The following is a 13521-nucleotide window of genomic DNA, read 5'->3' on the forward strand; positions in this document are numbered from 1 at the left end:
TCTCACTCCACTTGTCTGTCTCCGTGTGCCAGAGGAGTGGTGCTTTTGGACGACAGACCCCCATAGGAGCTGCACGCTCCGAGAGGAATCCCCTTTCAGAACCGCCTCCGTGACCAATGAGCACGCACAGCACCCAAGCACATGGCAAGGCCGCCCCAAAATAACCTGAGAGTACAGCGCTGACAAATGTTGCTACTTTTACTGCTGACAGGGTTACCCTACCCTAGCGACTTGCCCCCATGTTTTTTCCGGTAAACTCCAAGGTTCTCTCCGTGTGAGAGGCCGGGCAGCTGCCACCGTTAGGATTTCCCAAGGTGGGTGCCACCGGAAGACCAGGTTTGCTGTGAGGATTTGCCGCTCCTAGACGGGGCCAGCTGGGGGGCTTATTAGGTAAGGTAAATCAAGCTAAATATCCCGTCATTTAGCAACAGCCACATCAAAGCTGTGTGTCGCCTCCAAATTGTCTCTCACAATGACCCACTGGCAGGCATGTGGCTTCTATTTTTAGTCGAAAGTGTTTGTTTTACCTAATTTAATTTGGACTCATCTGGGAGTATTCAGCTCCTAGTCTGAGTCTATTCACTCACAGTGAACCATAAAGCCGTTTTACCTCACCGGCCGCCACACTCCCTTTTCTAAAACTGAATTAATAAAATAACCACTCTGCTTGTGCAGTTTAACTTAATCCTTAGTGTGGCTGATGATCAAAGATCCTGTTAATAGGAGTGAAGAGGATGAGAGGAATTGCTTTTACTTGATTTTCTTCATGTAAACTGAGCCCTTACTATTATTAGATGGGACTTGGTGGGCTTGGAGGCTGTTTGCAAAGGATTAATGTACACAACAGCTGCAGTGACGGCTACAGATCTGTTGGAGGGCATCGCTGCCTCCCTTAATTGAGCAGATTTGAGTGTCAGCCGCAAATGTGTTCCATCTCTGGTGTCTAAATTGAATAAGAACTCAAGGCTTCTGGCAAAGTGTTGTCCAAAGGCAACATTTCTAGAATTTCTGAAAAGGCTGTCGGGGAGGTGTAACTTCTGTCTGCGTTTCATGAGTTCTAGTGCTAAGAAACTGATATCCCCTGGCTGAGGAAATGTGTGAGGTTAAATGAGCCAAAATAGAAATATAGTTCTAATTTATTTCGACTTGGCTTCTATTTTATTCTATTCAGGGAACAAAAAATCTGTCCTGGTGCACAAATATTAATAACATTCCTTATTCATTTACTTTAACTTTTAATGTATTTGTAATGGTTTTGAGTAAAGGTTTAATACATCAGCTTCAAGTTGTTTATTTAGCAGCCTTTATTAAATCTTTTTCAGATTTTGTCACCGTATTTTCCAGCTTACTAATTTTTGTACTGACACTGGAAGTCATTAAAAAGAGTTAAACTACATATCCTTCATACGTTATATTCCTTGTTGTTGTTGTTGTTGTTGTTGTTGTTGTTTCACTGCGTACCGACATGTTTATTGGGCCTCTAAAAGCGTGCAGTGATTCAGAAAGTAGACCAGCGGGCGTAAAGGGCTGATTACGGTTCCACGCTCACGCAGCGCAACGCCCACGCAGACGCTTCAACGCAGTCGTGAACCGTTACGGTTCTGCGTCGGGTTTTAGTGAGCCGACCAATCACAGCCCTAGCTGCTGCGTCGCCTCGACGGAAGGTTACGATGTTTGGGAGGCGCACGCCAGGCCTTGGCGGTGGACGCAAGGAGGGGTCCGCGAGGACGTAAGGGGTCCGTCACCCCCTTTGCGTTGCGTCGACGTGGAACCGTAATCCGCCCTTAAGCCTTGCTGTGATCCTCCAGCAGTTGTTCCGACCAATCACCTGCCCCGTGTGGTCCCCCCCCCCCAGCATGCAGGACCACCACGGCGCCGAGCCGCCGCAGCAGCTCCTGAGGGAGAGCTACCTGGCAGAGGCCCGCGCCCAGCAGCGCCACAGTGACATGAGCCGCTCCGACTCCAGCAGCTCCCGCCGCCTCGTCTACGGGGGCCTCAAGGGCCAGGCGGAGGAGCCGGAGGCCCCCGACGAGCGCCCGGGGCCCGACCTCTCGGCCTTCCTCAGCCAGGAGGAGCTGGACGAGAGCGTCAACCTGGCGTGCCAGGCCATCGGACACAAGCCCCGCGAGGAGAGGGCGGCGGAGAGGAAGGCCCCTCGAGGCGCGGCCCGCTCTGCGCCGACCGCGGCGACGCCTTCCTCGGCCGTCCCCACGGCGACCGTCTGCTCAGCGCCTTCGTCGTCTTCCTTCCCCGTCGCTCCCTCTGCCTCTTCGTCTTCGTCCTTCACTGTCACAGTCCCTCCCTCCTCATCATCGTCCTTCACCGTCCCTCCCTCTGCACCTTCATCCTCCTGCTTCACGGCCCCTCCTTCCTCATCCTCATCCTTCACTGTCCCTCCTTCTGCTCCTTCATCCTCCTCCTTCAGCGTCCCTCCTTCCTCCTCATCCCTCTCTGTCTCCGTCCCTCACTCTGCACCCTCCCCCCCCTCCTCCTCCTCCTCCTCCTCCTCCTTTGCCGTCCCTCCCCCCTCCTCCTCTTCCTCCTCCTTTGCTGTCCTCCCCCCGGCGGCCCCCGTGAGGAAGGAGCCCTCCCAGCCCCCACACGCGGCGGCGTTCAGAGCGGACACTAAGTCGGAGAGCGCTCCGGCTCTGGCAGCCAACGGCATGAGCCACAGCAAGCCGCCGGGCGGGGCCCCTGCCCCCGCCCCCGACCCCGCCCGCCCGGCCAGGGGCCCCCCGGGCTTCGGCGTGGAGAACCAGTCCAAGAAGGAGTTCCTGAACAAGGCGGCAGACTTCATCGAGGAGCTGTCCTCCCTGTTCAAGGCCAACAGCACCAAGAGGGTCCGGCCCCAAGGGTCCGGCCGCAAGACGCACAAGAGCCGCACTCAGAAGGACCCCGAGGACCGCGACCGCCCGGTCGAGGCCCCCGGCCCCCCGGAGGAGGCGGCCGTGGAGAGCCGGCGGCCGAGCCCGGGGTCCGCCCCCTACCCGCCGGAGCGGGAGGCTGTCCAACCTCTGCCCCCCCAGCAGGACGGCCCAGCGGGCGGGGCGCAGCAGACCCACGGTGACCCTCCCTCCCAGCAGGTGGAGGTGGAGGAGGAGGAGGAGGAGGGGGGGCAGCGAGAGGAGGAGGAGGAGCAGGAGCAGCCGGAGGGGGAAGCGGGGAGACCTGCCCCGACGGACCCCCCATACTCAGAGGAGCCCGTCTGCGAGCCTCCCTGCTTCGTCCAGAAGCTGAAGAGCCGGGAGGTTCTAGAGGGCAGCAAGGTCCAGCTGGATTGCACCGTGACAGGACTGCCCGTGCCCGAGGTCCGGTAAGGGAACCACCCACCACACCGTCCGGGGGGGGGCTGGTACCAGCACGGGGCCGTCCCGGCTCAGCGTGCGCAGAGTGTGTTTTGTGTTTGTGATTGTTATCAAGTCAGCTGCTGGCTGACTGTAGTTCAACACTCGGTGCACCAGGGGTAAGTCTTTTCAACGTCCAACTCCCTCTGGTCCCCTCGGCTGGGATGTGTGGTGGGTCAGTATCCGACCAGATTATTTATATTAAGTGTTCCTCCGGCTCACTTTGGATGTATCTCTGTGGGAAGGCGGTAGGACGTCTAGGGTAAGAGGGTGGCGTCTCGATATTACCCTTTCAGAATGTGGTATAGCGGGAGCACAGGTTCATAAATAGTCTATGACATTCGATTGCTGCATACCGCGAGAGCCACGCGTTTCATTATTGTTATACAAAGGGTTTTGAAAGTCAAAGCGAGTTTTGGACGCGGGCTGAGCTGCTGGATCCACGGGGACCTACCTGATATCTTTACTGACAAGGTGTCAGTGAAGGAGAGACGGAACACACTGCTGCTGCCTCAAGTGATTTGAATGAATACCGTGTCCCTGCAGAGGTGTGAGTTGAGATGAATGATGTGTTTAAGGTTCTGAGGCCACTCAGAAAAAGGTGACAAGTGACGATATCCAACAGCTGTTAGGTATGTGTGTGTGCGTTTGTGTTTGTGTGTGTACAAGTGTGTGTGCGTGCGTGTGTGCGTGCGTGCGCTACAAGCTCCAGGTTATTTCACGAGCAGCGTTCAGGTTACATGCATTGCTACTGATCACAAACATGGACCAAGAATGAGGTTAAAAAGCTGTTACATCAGGACCAAACTTACAAACTGAAAGGTTTCAAGGAGACTGTTGGGAACTCGTCTGTGGGCACCATTAGCGGATCTAAACCTTGATGGGGAGGGAATGAAGCTCTGAGGGGGTCACATCAGTGGGGGGTAAAGACCCGGACCTGCTGAACATTGTTTAGCTGCTAACGTATTCTGGTCTGGGGGAGAATTTAGCTCTCTGCCATTTTTAGCGGGGACAACCACAGAGCAATGGAGTCCCATCTGATACAGCAATAGCAGGGGAAGTGGAAGGAAACACCCTGAGGAAGTAGAACCTGCGAAGACATAGTACACAGTCCTCGTTTCCTCTTTTCTTTTCCTACGTTTTTCTTCGCTCTGCGAAAAAAGCGTTTCCGTGAACTGCTTGACCTTCTTGCTGCGTAAAAAGCAAAACAAGGAATTGGGTGTTGTGTGCCATGTGTGTACTTATCCCATGTAGTCCGTTGCCACGTTACAACGAGGCTGAGAAGGAGACCAGACCAGGCCGCCACGCCAGACGGTCGTCCGCATAATTTGGCGCGTACATCCTGTCTTGGAGGGCTAAGCGGCGCTGGTGCGTCAGGGGATAGCATTGTGCATATCCACCGTCTATCTTTAGCCCGCTGCGTAGAGACCATGAGCCCCCCCGCTCCAGGGATCTCCTCCACTCTGCTGGGGGGGGGGGGGTGGGGGGGGGGGCTGCGGGGTGAGTGAGAGGGGGGCTGGGGGTGGGTAGGTGGGGGGGCTGGGGGGGGCTTCGGGGTGAGTGAGAAGGGGTGCTAGGGGGGTTGAGTGGGGGTGGGGGGGGGGGGGGGGGGGTTAACAGAGTGGGGGTGGGTGAGAAGGGGTGCTAGGGGGGTTGAGTGGGGTGGGGGGGGGGGGGGGGGTTAACAGAGTGGGGGTGGGTGGGAGGGGGTGCTGTTGGGGGTCTGCTAGGCAGCATGTGACAGGTGCAGCGAGGTGCCGTCCCCCCCCTGAACCGGTCCTCCTCTCTGAACCCCGAGGACGTGCGCTGCGGGCGGCCTGGACGGCCCTCAGTGGAGCCGGCCCTGAGCGCTGCTCGCTGCTCGCTGGGTTCGGGTCGCGTCACCAGAGCTTCCTCGAAGCGTCGCCGTGCTTCTGTGAAACGGGAGTGCGAGATGTGCGTGTTCTGGCGCGGGTCGGGTGACGTCACGGGTTAACTGAACGAGCTGAGACTTTGCTGTCTGGCTTGGGGAGGGGGGGGGGGGGGGGGGGGGGGGGGGTCTGTGTGGACTGGGGGGTAGATACTTAACATACCTCCTCAATGTATAGCATTTAAAAGGCGACCCAAATTCAGGAAACCGAACATGGAGACGCATCAGATACAGTCCGGGAGAATGTGAACGTAATTCCTCTTCGAAACGCAATATTTTGAATCAATCCATTGTTCTACCACCCATGACCCAGTATGGATGCTCCTATGAAGGGGTAAGCCAGGGAGCATTGGGTGCTGTTCACAGTGACCACATAATAGCGTATTGCTGTGATCCTGCCTGTTTACAGGGTACATCTGACACAGTATCATGACCTCCTCAGAATAGATCCCGCTCAGACCCGTGGCACTGGAGGACGGTGTGCGTCATTGGTCAAAATCCAGAGCGGGGGGTTGTTGTGATACACTCTGGGTTGGCTATTAAACGGTAGAGCTTATGTTCATCGAAAAAGCTCAATGTTGAATGAGGACAGCAAGGCTGGAAGCTGTAAATGCCTCGATTGACGGCATCATAGTTAATGCAGATAGGGTGGATCAATGTGACGTGTGCTTGGAAACAAGATTAAATCATGTTAATGAACTCGTCAATAAACGATCGATTGGAATACAAAGGTAGCCAGTGAAAAGTGAAGTGTAAAATATGAACTTTCCACTAATTCAGCCATTTCGGCTAATTCAGCCAACGTCAATTCAGCGTTCCCAGGGCTGTGTCTAGTTATTCAGAGCCCATCAGCCAGAGGAACAGTTCTCAAGTATGATATACTGATCCTAAGTATTAAATACCTTATCTCATAACCAGCCAGGGGGTAAGCAAGGTTTCCTGTTATACTGGGTACATTGATAGGCCTGCCTCATCCTACACTTCCTTTCGCTTGACCTCTATATAGCTCTATGTCCTGGCGGTCAGCCAGTCCGTATTACTGGCAGCCCCAGAGCCGTGGTGAGTGTAGAGTGCCTGACACACTAGAGCTTTCTATTGAGGATGGTCTATGGTATCAACAGGTGGTGAACCGAACCAAACTCGAACATCTGAACCAAAAAAATGACACATTTCGTTGGTAAAGCTGTATTTAAGATTTAGAATGCCTTAAATTTGTAATGGGAAGACCATAGACCTTTGACGGATGCAATCTGAAACCAAACATTTTAGATCAGCAAATTTCTTACAATTGCTGATATGAAATTCTCGGAAATCTGAATATCTGAAAATGTATCCGTCATTTGATCAGCGGAGAAATCTCTCAACAAACAGAATTCCTAATATGTGTCCATGCGGCACTGAGTGTGTGTGTGTGTGTGTGTGTGTGTGTGTGTGTGTGTGTGTGTGTGTGTGTGTGTGTGTGTGTGTGTGTGTGTGTGTGTGTGTGTGTGTGTGTGTGTGTGTGTGTGTGTGTGTGTGTGTGAAGGCATGTGAGCTTCGAACCTGTTACATTATCAATATTTCTTCGCAAAAATGTTTGGATCTTTTTCTCCTTCTTAGTAAATTTGGATCCAAATAAAAGCATTTAAATATGTGTGTCTGTGTGCGTGTGTGCGTGCGTGTGCGTGTGCGTGTGTGTGTGTGTGTGTGCGTGTGTGTCTGTGCGTGTAGGTGGTTCTGCGAGGGCAAGGAGCTGGAGAACAGCCCGGACATCCAGATCTTGACCCTCGCCGGGCGCCACTCCCTCGTCATCGCCGAGGCCTTCGAAGAAGACACCGGCCGCTACTCCTGCTTCGCCTCCAACTACTACGGCACCGACTCCACGTCGGCAGAGATCTACGTGGAGGGTGAGGCCCGGAGGTCCTCCGCCCTCTTAAGGGCTGATTACGGCCCCACGTTCACGCAACGCAAGGGGGGTGACGGACCCCTTACGTCCTCGCGGACCCTCCTTGCGTCCACCGCCATGGGCCTGACGTGCGCCTCCCAAAAATGTTCACCTTCCGTCGAGGCGACGCAGCAGCGAGGGCTGTGATTGGTCGGCTCACTAAAAACCCGACGCAGAACCGTGAAGGTTCACGACTGCGCCGAAGCGTCTGCGTGGGCGTTGCGTTGCGTGAGCGGGGAACCGTAATCAGCCCTTCAGGAGGGTCATGGGTCGCGCGGCTCGGTCGGGTGGAGTCCCAGAGGGTGACCTCCGGCTCTGTTTCTGTCCCACGCAGGCGCCTCGTCCACGGACTCGGAGGGAGAGCTGCCCGTTGAACACGTGCCCCGGTGAGTCCCCGGCCCTCGTCGACCTCCTTTCTTCCTCTGCAGACTTGATCGGATCAGAACCGGATTTCACGGAAATCTGATGACCATGTGTCGTTTCCGCGTGGAAAATGTACGATTTACATCGTGCCTCTTGTGTGTTTTTTCTCAGCCAAGTACAGAAAGCACAACCGCATCCAGCCGCGCCGTCTCCCCCGGCAGCCCAGCCGGCAGCCGACGTTGGAGCCGACGACTCAGACGCCTCAAGTCAAACCACCATCAACTCCACCACCTCCACCGCTGCCGCCTCCACCCCCACCTCCACCCCCACCTCCACCGCCGCCGCCGCCGCCTCCACCCCCACAGCAGAGGAGGATCAGCCCTATCAGCACCCCCCCGTCGGGACGCAGAGAGAGGAGTCCCCCGTCCAGCCGGAAGCTCCTCCTCCGGCCCCGGAGTGCTCCCCCACCACAGCCACACCGTTTCTGTACGAGGAGCCTTCCGAGGCCCCCGTCGCCCCCCCGCCGTGTGCCCCCGTCCCCCCGCCGGCAGAGCCCCAGGAGGAGCCGGTTCCTGAACCCCTCCCCGGGGCGGGTCCTCAGCCGCTGGGTCTGGTGGAGCTGAACCCGGCGGAGGCCTACGGTCAAGGGGCTCCGTCACAGACTCTCACCGTGGAGGTGAATGGTAGAAGGTGTACACGTTGCATTGTAATGCCTGCTCTTTATTGACGTTGGTACATTTGACCCCCCCCCTCCCCCCCCCCCCCTCAGTGCTAATATGGAGAATTGATAAAACACATCAGAGAAATAATAAAGTCCTAACGTTCTTGTTTTACTTTTGCTATAACGCAGAGATTGATTGAGGTGATTTAGTGATTTTATCTTTTTTGAATCGTCTTCCATTTTCCAACAATTTTCCGTTTATTAATGGATTATTTGTTGTATGTTTTTCTGTAGAATCAGAACTCCACCCAGCTGTCCCATCAGGAGCAAGACGTACGACCCATCATGGCTGCTCCCGTGTTCACCAAGGTGAGACTCGTGTCTCTAAGCTAGGACACGTCTGCCTTTTGGAATCTAGATGAGCAAAATGTTTGGATCTTATTCTCCTTCTTTGTAAATGTGTGTGTGTGTGTGTGTGTGTGTGTGTGTGTGTGTGTGTGTGTGTGTGTGTGTGTGTGTGTGTGTGTGTGTGTGTGTGTGTGTGTGCGTGTGCGCATGTTTATGTTTGTGGACAACTGCTGGATGTGAAAATTGAGACAGCACTATAATAAAATATCAATTTCAGCTTTCTGTACTATGGTACTAACACTGAATAATAACATACTCAATGCATCACATAATGTTTAAAAGATGGTACTCTTATTTTGGAAGTTCTGTATTTTACAGCGTTATTTCCCACTTAATTTACCTCTGGGGTACTTCTCCCACCACTGAAGCTATGCCCCTCTTGTCCCCGCAGAGCCTCCAGGAGGTCAGTGCCCTGGAGGGCCAGCTGGTGGTGCTAGAGTGCCGTATGAAGGGCGTTCCGTCCCCCAGGGTGGAGTGGTACAGAGAGGGAACAGTCATAGAGGACTCCCCTGATTTCAGGATACTCCAGAAAAGTAGGTGTTCCTTCGGTTCTGCTGTTTTGATTGTTCCTTGCTGTTTGATGTTGTTGGGATGTAGTATTATTGTTTTTATGTTGTGTTGTCGAATATGTGACTTTTAATAAGAAGGAATCATTGTTACCCTCAATATTTTTTATGGATGAAGCATCAATGTTATATTGTGTTTCTTTAATTCTCTTACAAGTTAAAACCTTGTTTTAACTGGATTATGTTTACAATTTATTGTATTAACACTAAGTGTTAATAAAATGTGTTTATATGTGTATATATAATCAAGTTATTGCAAGGTTACTTTGGACATTACACTTTGGATTAATTTCCTTAAACACTATTAGTCTTATGTTGAACAGCTAGAGTTCAGCCAGAAGAAACGTATTATATGATATACTTATTATATTTAATGAAAAGATAAAATAACTTGACAACCTCTAATTATTTCCTATTGAAGAAGTACCAAGTCTCAAATGCAAACCAACAGAGCAAATGATAAAAGCCAAGCTTTAGCTAAAAATGTGTTTATTGGAACACCCATACAAATGTGTGGCATCAAATAGTTTCTTAACGATCGTTTGTTTTCTTCCCAGAACCCAGATCCCACTCTGAATCAGGTAAATAAGCGTTTTCCCTTCACACTCAAAACGTTTTCTTCCAAATGCATGTAGAGAGAAAGGACTGAACGGGGAAAGTGTCTCTCCTGCAGCTTCTGGTGCTTCTGAGCGCATATTACTGTCAAGTGTTTATAGACCCTGAGCATAAGCCAGGGCCACACATCCCCAAACAGGACCATATAAGGTAGTCCCTCAACCTTGGACAAACAGCCATAAATATAATACATCAAACCCCCCCCCCCCCCCCTACCCTCTCCCCATAAGAAGGTTTCAAACAACTGCACTGGTTTGACCTGTATCTAATGAACTTAAAGGGTGCATCAGATTCGAAGTTCCTAGTTTGAGACGATCCTCTCAATGCTGTGATGTGTAAAGAGTCTAAAGTGTTCCCCCTCCAGAGGAGATCTGCACGCTGGTCATCGCCGAGGTGTTCCCCGAAGACTCCGGGATGTTCACCTGCACGGCGAGCAACAAGTACGGCACGGTGTCGAGTCTCGGGCGGCTGCGGGTCAAAGGTACCGTCGCATCGCGTCGCCGCCGGGCCGCCACAAAGGGAGACACGCAAACCCACAGGAGAGTGTGTTGAGCCAGCCGTGTCTTTCTGTCCTTCTCTCGTCAGGCAACGTCCGCGGCGGTGGCGTGGCGGTGATGGAGTCCGGCCAAGTCCGGGAATCTTTCCTCCCCGACGTCTCGGCTGCCGTCCAGCACCACCCCGAGGTGACCGTGACCACCAGTGTCAAGCCCCATTCCAGCTCCGTCCGCCTGGAACCGCTCAGCTCCAGCTCCATCCGCCTCGAACCGCTCAGCTGCAGCACCCTTCGTCTGGACCCCCTCAGCTCCAGCACCCTTCGTCTGGACCCCCTCAGCTCCAGCACCCTCCGTCTGGACCCCCTCAGCTGCAGCACCCTTCGTCTGGACCCCCTCAGCTCCAGCACCCTCCGTCTGGACCCCCTCAGCTCCAGCATGAGCGGCAGCGTCAGCCTCCCCAGCCTCGACCCGCAGGCCTTGGGCGGCAGCTCCCGCGAGAGGATCAGCTACACCAGCACCCCTCGCCTGGACCCCCAGTACCTGACCCCCCAGCACCTGAACCCCCCGGGCTCCGGGGAATCGGCCCCCGAGCCCCTCGGCGTCGACCACGGTGCCCCGTTCTACCTGAAGCCCTTCGCCCCCCCGTCGGAGCCGGAGCCGCCCCCGTACCGGCCCGCCCCGCCCGCCCCGGCCGCCCCCGAGGGCCCGCCCCCTAAGGTCAGGGCGCCCCCCGCCGTGGTGCCGCTCCCCGACCCCCCGGCCAACTCGTGTCTGAAGTCGAGCGCTCCGACGAACCCCAGGGAGCCGCGGCCGAGCGCCAAGGCGGGCCTCCGCGTCACCTTCCGGCTGCCGGAGGACGAGGAGGAGGAGGAGCCGTGTGACCCATCCGACTGGCCGTACGAGGAAGGGCTGACGGCCAGGGGGCCGCCGCCCGTGCTGACGAAACCCAAGCTGTAAGTACGGCGTTCCCGCTCATCCCGAGTGTTATGGTGACTAAACCCAAACTGTGAGAGTACGGCGTTCCCGCTCCTCCCGAGGGTTATGGTGACTAAACCCAAATGAAGTACGGCGTTCCCGCTCATCCCGATCGTTATGGTAACTAAACCCAAACTAAGTACGGCGTTCCCGCTCATCCCGAGTGTTATGGTGACTAAACCCAAACTAAGTACGGAATTCCCGCTCATCCTATAAAATGTGGTTCATCTAGAACCGTGTTTGCTTTCAGGAGCGAAGCCCAGAATCCGGTACAGCAGGGTGTTGACGAAAACAACCTTATACTAGTAATAATACATATCACTATGATATCTCTTGGTTCTGTCATTTTCCGTATCGAGGGATGAGTCTCTGGGTGGGCTCCTCCTCTTAGGGGTACTCCACATGCAGCATAATAACACACGCACACTTCACTAGCAGCGCAGGCACCCTGGACACAGCCATGTGGACCTTCCAGCTTTCAAAAACAAAGGATGGCATTTTCTATTTGTAAGTCATTTGTGGTTTTATGCATGTGCGGCGATTTGGGTTAGGGTTAGGGTTATGTTTCAGATATAAGCATGTATTTGACGCTGTAGTGCAACGTTTCTATGGTGTTGTGTTTTGTTCTTGAAGCAGAGACTGACCTTTCTGGATTTAGATTGATGGGATTTAAAATGATAACACATTATATCGAGACGCTTCGCTGAGTGAATGCGTTCTTTAGACTGTAAAAGTGAGACAATGTTGGGCATGGGAGATATTTGATTTGGGAGCTGCTTGCTGGTAGTAGACCATAAATGGGCTGACAATTTATCAAGAGGCACAATCTTTTTTTTCTGGCTCAACTGGTATTTACTGTAAAGCTTATAAGGTGAGTGCCTGGAGACCTTCGATTATTTACAAGACGGCACTTGTTAATATTTAAGGTCACTCATTCTTTGCCTTCTTGTTTTGTCCTTGGTTGTCAGGGACCCAGCTCAGCTTCAGATCTTACGCAACCAGGTTCTCCTGGAGCAGCAGCAAGATGGGGACTCACACTCGCACAGCAAAGCCCGACCCCAGTCTCCACCCTGGACCCAATCCCAGCCTCCGAGCCAGTCCCAGTACCAGCCTGCTCCTCAATCCCAGTCCCTGAGCCAATCCCAGCCTCCGAGCCAGTCCCAATACCAGCCACCACCACAAATTCAGTCCCAGACACAATCGCAGCCAGTGCCTCACACCCAGTCCCAATACCAGCCACCTCCTCAAGCCCTGAGCCAATCACAGCCTCAGATCTACTCCCAATACCAGCCACCCCCTCAAGCCCAGTCCCTGACCCAATCCCAGCCATTACCACAAGGCCAGTCCCAGTATCAGCCAGCACCTTACACCCAGTCCTTTACCCAATGCCAGCCACCAGCTCAGAGCCAGGTCCAGCCCCAATCGCAGCCTCAGATCTCATCAGAGTCTGTGGTTTGGTCTCCCAGGTTGCCTCGGGAACCAACTCTGCAGCACTTCCAGCTGTACACCAACACCGCTGTAACCACACAGTCCCAGGTCCCCGTGTCAGCCTACACCATGGCTCACACCGCTGTAACGACCTCCCAGGTCCCCGTGTCAGCCTACACCATGGCTCACACCGCTGTAACGACCTCCCAGGTCCCCGTGTCAGCCTACACCATGGCTCACACCGCTGTAACCCCACAGTCCCAGGTCCCCGTGTCAGCCTACACCATGGCTCACACCGCTGTAACGACCTCCCAGGTCCCCGTGTCAGCCTACACCATGGCTCACACCGCTGTAACGACCTCCCAGGTCCCCGTGTCAGCCTACACCATGGCTCACACCGCTGTAACCACACAGTCCCAGGTCCCCGTGTCAGCCTACACCATGGCTCACACCGCTGTAACGACCTCCCAGGTCCCCGTGTCAGCCTACACCATGGCTCCTACAATGCCAACGCTGACCTCCGGTCCGGCGGCGACTCTTCCCACCGCCCCAGCAGCCCAGCCGAACACCGTTCCCGCCCCCGCCCCCGCCACCAGCCGCCCCTCCCCTCCGCAGCTTAAGATGGCTCCGCCTGCGAGGCCCCAGCTGTCGACGCCGACGTCCCCGTACGACTCCCCCGCCGCGGCCGCCACTCCAACCAACACCATCCACGCCTCCCACCTCAACCTGTCCCTCGCCGCCCTCTCCAAGTCCACGCCCCCCAGCCACTTCAGCTCTCCCCCCCCACCCCAGTTCCACGCCACCCCCTCGGACACCACCCGGGGCAGCCTCTCC

At 54.7% G+C, this 13521-nt stretch overlaps 1 protein-coding gene across 1 annotated transcript; it reads left to right on the top strand.

Annotated features, from left to right (window-relative positions):
* Nucleotides 1-66: 66 nt before the first annotated feature.
* On the top strand, nt 67-13287 carry LOC130404901 (myopalladin-like; the record flags this gene model as incomplete). The annotated part of the gene is made up of 12 exons (XM_056609846.1): nt 67-390; nt 1856-3313; nt 6964-7139; nt 7512-7563; nt 7712-7841; nt 7911-8216; nt 8496-8570; nt 9001-9142; nt 9733-9756; nt 10155-10271; nt 10376-11237; nt 12228-13287. Coding segments are annotated over exons 2-12 (4401 nt in total), but the record flags the coding sequence as incomplete, so codon positions are not given.
* Between the last annotated feature and the right edge of the window lie 234 nt (nt 13288-13521).

Source organism: Gadus chalcogrammus, chromosome 15 (genome assembly GCF_026213295.1).
Source record: "Gadus chalcogrammus isolate NIFS_2021 chromosome 15, NIFS_Gcha_1.0, whole genome shotgun sequence".
NCBI lineage: Eukaryota > Metazoa > Chordata > Actinopteri > Gadiformes > Gadidae > Gadus > Gadus chalcogrammus.